Source organism: Chiloscyllium plagiosum, chromosome 30 (assembly GCF_004010195.1).
Source record: "Chiloscyllium plagiosum isolate BGI_BamShark_2017 chromosome 30, ASM401019v2, whole genome shotgun sequence".
NCBI classification, from domain to species: Eukaryota; Metazoa; Chordata; class Chondrichthyes; order Orectolobiformes; family Hemiscylliidae; genus Chiloscyllium; species Chiloscyllium plagiosum.
The window spans coordinates 2,759,428-2,771,325 of NC_057739.1; the positions used below are offsets into that span (position 1 = coordinate 2,759,428).

The 11,898-nt window shown below is 45.8% G+C and overlaps 1 protein-coding gene across 1 annotated transcript in view; it reads right to left on the reverse strand.

Annotated features, from left to right (window-relative positions):
• Window positions 1-1,195: 1,195 nt before the first annotated feature.
• The window catches only part of ppil3 (peptidylprolyl isomerase (cyclophilin)-like 3), a 13,613-nt gene continuing 2,910 nt past the window's right edge, over window positions 1,196-11,898 (reverse strand). The window contains exons 3-6 of the mRNA XM_043719811.1: window positions 6,878-6,971; window positions 6,455-6,522; window positions 6,113-6,231; window positions 1,196-2,251 (exon numbers count right to left, since the gene is read on the reverse strand). Of these exons, the coding sequence (XP_043575746.1) occupies window positions 2,125-2,251; window positions 6,113-6,231; window positions 6,455-6,522; window positions 6,878-6,971 (408 nt within the window). The 3' untranslated portion in view covers window positions 1,196-2,124. The remainder of the gene's footprint in view (window positions 2,252-6,112; window positions 6,232-6,454; window positions 6,523-6,877; window positions 6,972-11,898) is intronic.

An 11,898-nucleotide genomic window follows, 5' to 3' on the forward strand; every position in this document is an offset into this window, starting at 1 on the left:
CTGGGTTGTGAGTGCATTGTGCCGGCATTCTGGTGGTCCCAGGCAGTGTCTGTTTCTGCTCTGCTGTTTCTCTCCATATTGTGATCTGGCGGCCATCTTGTGTGTCAAGTTGGCCAACTGATGGGTTAGCAGCCATCTTGTGTGTCCGTGTGCCTAATGTCACCCTGCCCTGTGCTATCTCCCTCTTGAATAGTGTGTTGGAATTCACCCCCAAAACAGAGTTATCCCTCTGTCCCTTCCTTTCAACCACTTCCCTATCCATCTTCCCACTACTTAATCATCTTTGTCCTCCCCTCTCCAATGGGAGATGACTCAGTACATGTCAGATTATAAGTGGCACAGTTGGTCCTTGTTACAATCCAGTATGGGTGTGCAATTCTTTACTAAAGTACACAACTGGTATCAGGACGAGCAAGAGAAAATTCGGTTTTAATCAAACCCACAAGGAACCAAATGGATGTGATGTAAGAGTGTACTTCCCAGCTAAGATCCATTTAATGGCAGTGGAAAAATCAGAAAGCTTGGGGCAGAGCCACAAACTCTCCTCATGCCATTTCTGTGAACGCCAATTATTTATTTCTGCAACTTGACTTCCTTTCATCTGTGGAAATGTGTTGCTGGAGAAGCGCAGCAGGTCAGGCAGCATCTAGGGAACAGGAGAATCGACGTTTCGGGCATTAGCCCTTCTTCAGGAATCTGTTACTGACAATTAACAAACCAACCACACAGACCTCAATAAACTCCCATCCAATGGCTAGAGATCATGTGAAACCCACTCCCTTATTTCTGGCCGGTTTATTCCTATCCCTGACACGGATCGAAAGGTTTAAAGGTTTGCCAGGTATATTCTCAGCACGGACCATGGATCCACAGTCAAGACTGTAAAGCACAGGATAACAATCTTAACTCCGAGGGAACCCAGTTCCTGCAATACTGTTTGCATTTACATCAGCCAATATAAAGATCGCCATCCACAACAGAAATTACTTAAAAATAGGCTTTATATTTCACCCTGTATATGAAAAGTTCTTTTTAATAATTACACCTTTGAATGCTATAAAAACACATCAAGTTTGTTTGTATAACATATATCAAATCATAGATGTCCCAGTAACAGTCCACATAAAGAGTTCTCCGAAGCAATGAAAAAAACGATCAGATCCAGTTTAGCTGCTGCCTGATACCAGCAACTCCGTGCTTCAGATTGAGGGGGTTAGTACAGTGACAGACAAACCATATACCAAGTCAAGTCCAGCTGAAATCTAAATCAAGCATAAAGAAATCCTAATTCAGAATATTTATACCTGCAGTTTCAATGTCCATTCTCTCCTCTGAGATTGATGATGTGCAGACTCCCAATCTTTCAGTTTAACATCATTTAATTAGCAATTCCCTTCATTTACTGGGGAGGGACAGGGCTTCCCAAAGTGGATGGCAGCACCCCAATGGGATGCAAGCCAAACTTCGGGGGGGGTGAACTCAAAGGCAGCAATGGTCATTGTGGAGCTCCACCCACTCCATCCCCTGCCCCTTGAGGTGTTTTCCTTCCTCCCTCCACTCAGTTCTCACAAAGAGGTTACAATCATTTCAAGCCTCTAAACTGAGCCACAGTGAGAAATAGTTTTGGAAGCACTGGGCTGGGAACTCAGCTGACCGGGGAGGGAAAGAGAGGAATGAACAAGAGAGAGAGAGTGAGAGGAGAAGTGAAAGAATGTGAGATAGACGGGGTGGAGGAGAGAAAGAGAGAGAGGGGAGTAACAAGCGAAAGAGTAGGAACTAACAAGTGGGAGACAGAACAGGAGTGACAGAGTACAACAGCAAGAGGCATGGAATGAATATGTAGATGGGGGGAGGGGGGGAGAAAGAGGCAGAGAAATTGCAGAGAGAATAAGATGGAGGATTGGAGATAGACAGACAGTGTGTCAGTGGGAGCATCACATGCAGTCCTTGCAATCCTTGTGATTCCAAGGATCACATCCAGGTGAGCAGTGGAAAACTTGGTGGTTCATAGAGAGGGTAGCTCTCACTGATTTGATCTTCTGTCAGTCTCTGCTAGCATCCCAGCAGCTTGACCACAGTCCTCAGTCCCACAAGTTGCCTCTGGTCTGACAGCCACATCTGGGATCAGAGTGCAAACGGATTGGCATGAATAACAACATCTTTGATGCGGACATCAGTCAGTGGTCTGAATGTTTTCTCATTAACTGGAAGCTTTTCCAGTTCATCGAGAGTCTCTAACCCATCGATTACCCTGTAATCGGAAAAGAGAAAGACAACATGAGAAAGGGAACTCGTTTCTCTGGAATTTAGAATAGCAAGGGCCAATTTGATTCAAGCTTTCGAGATATGAAGATGAGTTTGGGACTAAGGGGTAGAGTCTAAATTTTAAAGCCAGATCTTGCAGGAGTGAAATTGGGCAATGCTTCTGCATGGGGAGGGAATTTTCTTTCTTCCACAAGCAGCAATTGATCAGTGAAGAGTCACATAATCAGCACTGAATAATGGAACAAGCTCAAGCTAGGAAATAGTCTTACTCCTGTTCAGCTTTGTTACATGGAGTGTTTACTCCACACTGACAGACATGAGCAGTAATTGTACCTCCTTTCATAGCTGCCCCTCATACACAAAACTACATTCACAGCTCAGTCAGCAGCTGTCACTACACACAAAACTCCCACTTATCGGCCCAAATTTAACATCAAACTGCAGTTCCCAATAAGATTAATTAATGGTTCATGATATGACCATCCTTCGTTCCTGCCGAACAGACCCACAACATACACTGACATTAAAACTCTGTACTCAGATCTGGAGCAAGTTCATTGAATTTGATGTGTGAAAGACACTAATGACACTTGCTGTTACCCTCTGTTCAATGGATGGCAGGAAACAGGGTGGTACAGGCAGATCCTCAATAGGTGATGCCTGGATGACTTTTAAAAAAAAAGACCAATTCCACTCTATGTAGGAGAATAGATAAGACAAGATGCGAAGTGACCCTTCTCTGTAAATGTAATTACACGTCTGGAACAGCACTTTTACAACATGACATATGGATGCTTCTAATAAAAACAGAAGCAAAGTTCCCTTCATGGCTTCTCAGACACTGAAACAGTCAACACGTATGCCCAGGATAATACCCATGCTTGAAGTGAGAAGTGGCAAGTAACATTCTGAATACAATAATGCCAGGCAATGACTATCTTCAACAAGACAGAATTTAACTATCTCCCTTTGACATTCAACAGCAGTGCCAAAACTGTATCCCTCCCCCCATTATCAATATCCTGTGGTTACCACTGACTAGGAAATGGACCAACAATATTAATACTATGGCTACAAGAGCTGGCCAAAGGCTAGGAATTCAGCAGCAAGTAACCTCCTGACTGCACAAAGCCTATCCACCACGTGCAAGGCACAACAGTGTAATGGACGAGTGCAGCTACAACAACACTCAACAAGCTTCATATCAACCAGGACAAAGCAGCCCCCGCTTGACTGGTACTATGTCCATCACCATCAATACTCATTCTATCCACCATCAACACTCAAGAGGAGCAGACTCTAACCATCTGCAAGATGCACTGCAGAAATTCTGAAATCCTTTATTTGCACGTTCCAATACCATCAACACCCACTTTACATGGACAAGGATAGCGGAAATATGGGAACACCACCACAGGCAAGTTCCCCTCAAACCACTCACCATCCTGATTTGGAAACAAACCACCAGACTAAGAGAAGGCTAAGAAGAGCCAGGAGGGGACATGAGAAGTTGTCGGCAGATAGGATCAAGGAAAACTCCAAGGCTTTCTATAGGTATATCAGGAATAAAAGAATAACTAGAGTAAGATTAGGGCCAAAGATAGTAGTGGAAAGTTGTGTGGAATCGGAGGACACAGGGGAAGTGCTTAATGAATACTTTTAGTCAGTATTCACATTGGAAAAGTGCAATGTTAATGAGAATACGGAGATACAGGCTACTAGATTAGATGGGATTGAGGTTAACAAAGAGGACATTTTAGCAATTTTGGAAGATCTGAAAATAGGTAAGACCCAGGGCTCGATGGGATTTATCCTCGGATTCTCTGGGAAGCCAGGGAGGAGACTACAGAGCCTTTTGCTTTGATCTTTATGTCATCGTTGTTGACAGGAGTAGTGCCAGAAAACTGGAGGATAGCAAATGTTGTCCCCTTGTTTAAGGAGGGGAGTCGGGACAATCCTGGTAATTATAGGCCAGTGAGCCTTACTTTGGAGGTGGGTAAGGTGTTGGAAAAGGTTATAAGAGATAGGATTTATAATCATCTGGAAAGGAATAATTTGATTAGGGATACTCAACACAGTTTATGAAGGCTAAGTCGTGCCTCACTAACTTTATTGAGTTCTTCGAGAAGGTGACAAAACAGGTGGATGAAGGTAAAGCGGTTGATGTGATGTATATGGACTTCAGTAAGGCATTTGATAAGGTTCCCCACGGTAGGTTATTGCACAAAACACAGAGGCATGGGATTGAGGGTGATTTAGCGGTTTGGATCAGAAATTGGCGAGCTGAAAGAAGACAGAGGGTGGTGTTGATGAGAAATGTTCATCCTGGAACTTAGTTACCAGTGGTGTGCCGCAAGGATCTGTTTTGGTGTCACTGCTGTTTGTAATTTTTCTAAATGATCTTGATGTGGGCGTAGAAGGATGGGTTAGTAAATTTGCAGATGACACTAAGGCAGGCAGAGTTGTGGATAGTGCCGAAGGATGTTGTGGGTTACAGAGAGACATAGATAGGATGCAGGGCTGGGCTGAGAAGTGGCAAATGGAGTTCAATGCGGAAAAGTGTGAGGTAGTTCACTTTGCAAAAAGTAACAGGAATGCAGAGTACTGGACTAATGGTAAAATTCTTGGCAGTGTAGATGAACAGAGAGATCTAGGTGTCCTGGTGCATAAACCCCTGAAAGTTGCCACAGAGGTTGACAGGGTTGTGAAAAGACATATGATGTGTTGGTGTTTATTGGTAGAGGGATTGAGTTTTGGAGCCACGAGGTCACACTTCAGCTGTACAAGACACTGGTAAGGCCACACTTGGGAGTATTGCGTGCAGTTTTGGTCACCGCATTATAGGAAGGATGTGAAAGGATTCAGAGGAAATTCACGAGGATGTTGCCTGGTATGGAAGGGAGGTCTTATGAGGAAAGGCTGAGGGAACTGAGGCTGTTTTCGTTAGAGCGAAGAAGGTTGAGAGGTGACTTCATCGAGACGTATGAGATAATCAGAGGGTGAGAGAGGGTGGATAGTGAGAGCATTTTTCCTCTGATGGTGAATGTTAACACGAGGGGACATAGCTTTAAATTGAGGGGTGATAGATTTAGGGCAGATATCAGGGGTAGTTTCTTTACTTGGAGAGTAGTAGGGGCGTGGAACGGCCTGTCTGCAACAATAGTAGACTCACTGACGTTAAGGGCATTTAGATGGGAATTGGCCGTATATATGGATAATAATGGAATGGTGTAGGTTAGATGGGCATCAGATTAATTTCACAGGTTCGTGCAACATCAAGGGCCTGGACTGTGTTGTAACGTTCAATGTTCTAAATTTCTTCAGTATCACCAGGTCAAAATCTTGGGATCCCTTTCCTATCAGCACTTTGAATGTTCCTACACTGAAATGATTAGGAAGGAGTTGCCACAACACCTACATCCCATGAACTGATAGATTTTTTTTTAAATCACTAAATTACTGTTCACAGGGCTAGGCCAGTGTGATAGCCATGCACTTGTATTGCTGAAAAATGTGTTGCTGGAAAAGCGCAGCAGGTCAGGCAGCATCCAAGGAGCAGGAGAATCGACGTTTCGGGCATAAGCCCTTCTTCAGCCAGAAACGTCGATTCTCCTGCTCCTTGGATGCTGCCTGACCTGCTGCACTTTTCCAGCAACACATGTTTCAGCTCTGATCTCCAGCATCTGCAGTCCTCACTTTCACACACTTGTATTGTCCTGGCAGAGTACTTTCCTATAAAGATTGTTGTAAGAGCACCCTGAAAAAAAGTCAAGAAGTTGAATGCTCCGCAGGGCTGGAGGGACCAGCAGACATAGCCTGTACCACAGTGTTATATGAACAAACCTACTTTCCAAACACTGTGTACTTCATGTCTAGCTGAGGCTGCTTCCCATACGTGATGAAGAATTGTGACCCATTTGCGTTAGGGCCGTTGTTTGCCATGGAGACAACTCCTCTGACGTTGTGCTGAAAAAGATCACAACAGGAAGGTGAAAAAGGAGTCACAAATAAACATCACAGTCGGACATCCCCTTTGCTGGTCTCAGTCACCCCCGCAGATCCCACCCGGGGAGTTGAGAGGTGTCACCTGATCTGATCCCACCCAAACAGGTCACACTCTGATTTTACTGCCGTTCATTGGGTGTCAGGTTATGATGATTAAAACAAAGTTAGGAACATGTAGAATCACCTTAAGATGTTCATTAATCTCATCTTCAAACTTGCCACCCCAGATACTGGATCCTCCTTTGCCAGTGCCTGTGGGAGAATACATCAATACAGGCCATGACCATAACAATAACTTGTGATTTACATAAAACTTTCAATATTGTAAATCATCCCCCATATGGCAGGAATGATTCTCAAACAAAATCACAGAGAAATTGAAGGGTAGATACCAATATTGTCGAGAAAGAGAAAGGTTAAAAGGAGGAAAAGGGGTATAGAGAGTATTGTTGATGAAGGGCTTTTGCCCGAAATGTCAATCATCCTGCTCCTCAGATGCTGCCTGACCTGCTGTGCTTTTCCAACACCACACTTTGACTATGGAGAGTATTGGAGAGCATAGAGTCCTGCTGCCTGAAACTAGGTTCACCAGTAATTAGAAGGTTACCTGTAGGGTCGCCGGTCTGTACAATGAACCCTTTGATGTTGCGGTGGAACAAACATCCATTGTAATAATCACTAGCACACAAAGCCAGGAAGTTCTACAGAAAAAAAAAGAGGGAAAATAAGAGAATTGCCAGCATTTGTACAAAAATATAACAAAGAAACTGATTTGCTGTAGTGTTATACAGGGACAGACCTGTCCCCACCAGTGCTGTATCCAAGTGTTATAAAGGGACAGACCTGTCCCCACCAGGACTGTACCCCAGTGTGATACTGTGACAGACCTGTCCCCACCAGTACTGTACCCCAGTGTTATAGTGACAGACCTGTCCCCACCAGTACTGTACCCCAGTGTTATACAGCGACAGACCTGTCCCCACCAGTACTGTACCCCAGTGTTATACTGTGACAGACCTGTGCCCACTAGTACTGTACCCCAGTGTTATACTGTGACAGACCTGTCCGCACCAGTACTGTACCCCAGTGTTATGCAGGGACAGACCTGTGCCCACCAGTACTGTACCCCAGTGTTATACAGGGACAGACCTGTCCCCACCAGTACTGTGTCCCAGTGTTATACAGGGACAGACCTGTCCCTACCAGTACTGTACCCCAGTGTTATACAAAGACAGACCTGTCCCCACCGGTACTGTATCCCAGTATTATAGTGACAGACCTGTCCCCACCAGTACTGTATCCCAGTGTTATACAGGGACAGACCTGTCCCCACCAGTACTGTACCCCAGTGTTATACAGTGACAGACCTGTCCCCACCAGTACTGTACCCCAGTGTTATGCAGGGACAGAGCTGTCCCCACCAGTACTGTACCCCAGTGTTATACTGTGACAGACCTGTCCCCACCAGTACTATATCCCAGTGTTATACAGGGACAGACCTGTCCCCACCAGTACTTTAACCCAGTGTTATACAGTGACAGACCTGTCCCCACGAGTACTGTACCCCAGTGTTATATATACACAGACCTGTCTCCACCAATACTGTACCCCAGTGTTATATAGACACAGACCTGTCCCCACCAGTACTGTACCCCAGTGTTATACAGTGACAGACCTGTCCCCACCAGTACTGTACCCCAGTGTTGTACAGTGACAGACCTGTCTACACCAGTATTGTACCCCAGTGTTACACAGGGACAGACCTATCCCCACCAGTAATGTGTCCCAGTGTTATACAGACACAGACCTGTCCCCACCAGTATTGTACCCCAGTGTTATACAGTGACAGACTTGTCCCCACAAGTACTGTACCCCAGTGTTACACAGACCTGTCCCCACCAGTACTGTACTCACTGTTACACAGGGACAGACCTGTCCCCACCAGTACTGTACCCCAGTGTTACACAGGGACAGACGTGTCCCCACCAGTACTGTACCCCAGTGTTATACAGTGACAGACCCGTCTCCACCAGTACTGTATCTCAGTGTTATACAGACAGACCTGTCCCCACCAGTACTGTACCCCAGTGTTATACAGTGACAGACCTGTCCCCACTGACAGACCTGTCCCCACCAGTACTGTACCCCAGTGTTACACAGGGGCAGACCTGTCCCCACAAGAACTGTGTCCCAGTGTTATACTGTGACAGCACTGTCCCCACCAGTACTGTACCCTAGTGTTACACAGTGACAGACCTGTCCCCACCAGTACTGTATCCTAGTGTTATACAGTGACAGACCGGTCCCCACCAGTACTGTACCCCAGTGTTACACAGTGACAGACCTGTCCCCACCAGTACTGTGTCCCAGTGTTATACAGACACAAACCTGTCCCCATCAGTGCTATACCCCAGTGTTATCCAGACACAGACCTGTCCCCACCAGTACTGTACCCCAGTGTTATACTGTGACAGACCTGTCCCCACCAATACTGTACCCCAGTGTTATACTGTGACAGACCTGTCCCCATGAGTACTGTACCCCAGTGTTATATAGACACAGACCTCTCCCCACCAGTACTGTACCCCAGTGTTATACAGACAGAGACCTGTCCCCACCAGTACTGTACCCCAGTGTTATACAGTGACAGACCCGTCCCCACTAGTACTGTATCTCAGTGTTATACAGACAGACCCGTCCCCACCGGTACTGTAGCCCAGTGTTACACAGGGACAGACCTGTCCCCACCAGGACTGTACCCCAGTGTTATACAGTGACAGACCTGTCCCAACCAGTACTGTACCCCAGTGTTATACAGTGACAGACCTGTCCCCACCAGTACTGTACCCCAGTGTTATGCAGTGACAGACCTGTCCCCACCAGTATTGTACCCCGGTGTTATACTGTGACAGACCTGTCCCTACCAGTACTGTGTCCCAGTGTTATACAGTGACAGACCTGTCCCCACCAGTACTGTACCCCAGTGTTATACAGACACATACCTGTCCCCACCAGTACTGTACCCCAGTGTTATACAGTCACAGACCTGTCCCCACCAGTACTTTAACCCAGTGTTATACAGTGACAGACCTATCCCCACCAGTACTGTGTCCCAGTTTTATACAGACACAGACCTGTCCTCACCAGTATTGCACCCCAATGTTATACTGTGACAGACTTGTCCCCACAAGTACTGTACCCCAGTGTTACACAGACACAGACCTGTCCCCACCAGTACTGTACCCCAGTGTTATACAGTGACAGCACTGTCCCCACCAGTACTGTACCCTAGTGTTATATAGGGACAGACCTGTCCCCACCAGTACTGTACCCCAGTGTTATATAGACACAGACCTGTCCCCACCAGTACTGTACCCCAGTGTTATACTGAGACAGACCTGTCCCCACCAGTACTGTGCCCCAGTGTTATACAGTGACAGACCTATCCCCACCAGTACTGTGTCCCAGTTTTATACAGACACAGACCTGTCCTCACCAGTATTGCACCCCAATGTTATACTGTGACAGACTTGTCCCCACAAGTACTGTACCCCAGTGTTACACAGACACAGACCTGTCCCCACCAGTACTGTACCCCAGTGTTATACAGACACAGACCTATCCACGCCAGTGTTGTACAGACAGACCCATCCCCACCGGTACTGTATCCCAGTGTTATACAGACACAGACCTGTCCCCACCAGTACTGTACCCCAGTGTTATACAGACAGACCCGTCCCCACCAGTACTGTTCCCCCGTGTTATACAGTGACAGACCCGTCCCCACCAGTACTGTACCCCAGTGTTATACAGTGACAGACCTATCCCCACCAGGACTGTACCCCAGTGTTATACAGTGACAGACCCGTCCCCACCAGTAGTGTACCCCAGTGTTATACAGTGACAGACCCGTCCCCACCATGTCTGTACCCCAGTGTTATACAGACACAGACCTGTCCCCACCAGTACTGTACCCCACTATTATACAGACACAGACCTGTCCCCACCAGTACTGTACCCCAGTGTTATACAGTCACAGACCTGTCCCCACCAGTACTTTAACCCAGTGTTACACAGTGACGGACCTTTCCGCTCCAGGACTGTACCCCAGTGTTATACAGGGACAGACCTGTCCCCACCAGTACTGTACCCATGTCATAGAGTGATAGATCTGTATTTTTCAGTATTCTAATGCACATTTCTCCTTAACTGTGGCTTCCATAATTGTTGAGAATACACCAACTGACAATTTTTCAGTGATTTGAAAGGTTTAGCAAATCTTTCACATTTTTGTATTTAATATAGAATTCAGTACAAGTTCATAAATACCTTATTAACTTTCTGTATCCTTTACAGGTTGGTAATTATTAACATAATTATCTTGGTTCGGTCCATCTTTTCCTTCTAAATTGCACCATTTCGTACTGACTGATGTCCTGCTGAAACACGTTGCCACCAATCCTACTTTTTATTTGGCCATTTTTGCTGACCTTAGAATATTATTTCCCTCAGCCAGGTCCCTCCCGTATGTTTCTAAGAAAATAACAATCAGAGTCCTAACACTGATGACCTCCAGCGTGTATTCCACTCCCATCTGGAAATATCCATTCAATGACACTCCCACCTCCTATCCCCCAGTACCTGATCCATCGTATGGCTGCCTAAGTGACAAAGTGATGAGGATAGTCTTATGAAGATGTGGGTGAATTATACCTTTTAAGAGAGTTAAAAGCTAGCAGTGACAGCACTAAGTGTTCTCGATAAGACACACTTTAATGTGCTCCAGCACTGGGGTAGCTGGTTGCCTGGAAACGAAAAAATACTGGTTCGAGTTCAGCCAGTTTAAATTTTACTCCAAAAATATCAAATGCCAATCAAGTTTGAGTTGAGTATATTGACAATCTTAAAAGCCAATGACACAATCCAATGCTCTGGGATATAAGACCAGGAAAAAATTAAACAGTTGAGTGGAGAACTGCCGAGGCCCAGCATATAAAGAGACTGCCTGAAAAATAACTCTGTTAAAAGGTACCTTTTTCGATCAGTAACCAGAATCCCTAAGACGACGACGACGACACAGGACAATCCAAACAGAAGAACCTAACGCTGCCTGGTTTTGAGATAAGAAGTTTTGTTTTGTAAATAAGTAGGAAGTGCTGGATGTCTTGAAATGGTTAAAAGTGGATAAATCCCCAGGACCTGATCAGGTGTACCCTAGAACTCTGTGGGAAGCTAGAGAAGTGATTGCTGGGCCTTTGCTGAGATATTTGTATCATCGATAGTCACAGGTGAGGTGCCAGAAAACTGGAGGTTGACAAACATGGTACCACCGTTTAAGAAGGGCGGTAAAGACAAGCCAGGGAACTATAGACCGGTGAGCCTGACCTCGGTGATGGGCAAGTTGTTGGAGGGAATCCGGAGGGATAGGATGTACATGTATTTGGAAAGACAAGGACTGATTCGGGATAGTCAACATGGATTTGTGCGTGGGAAATCACGTCTCACAAACTTGATTGAGTTTTTTGAAGAAGTAACAAAGAAAATTGATGAGGGCAGAGCAGATGTGATCTATCTGGACTTCAGTAAGGTGTTCAACAAGGTTCCCCATAGGAGACTGATTAGCAAGGT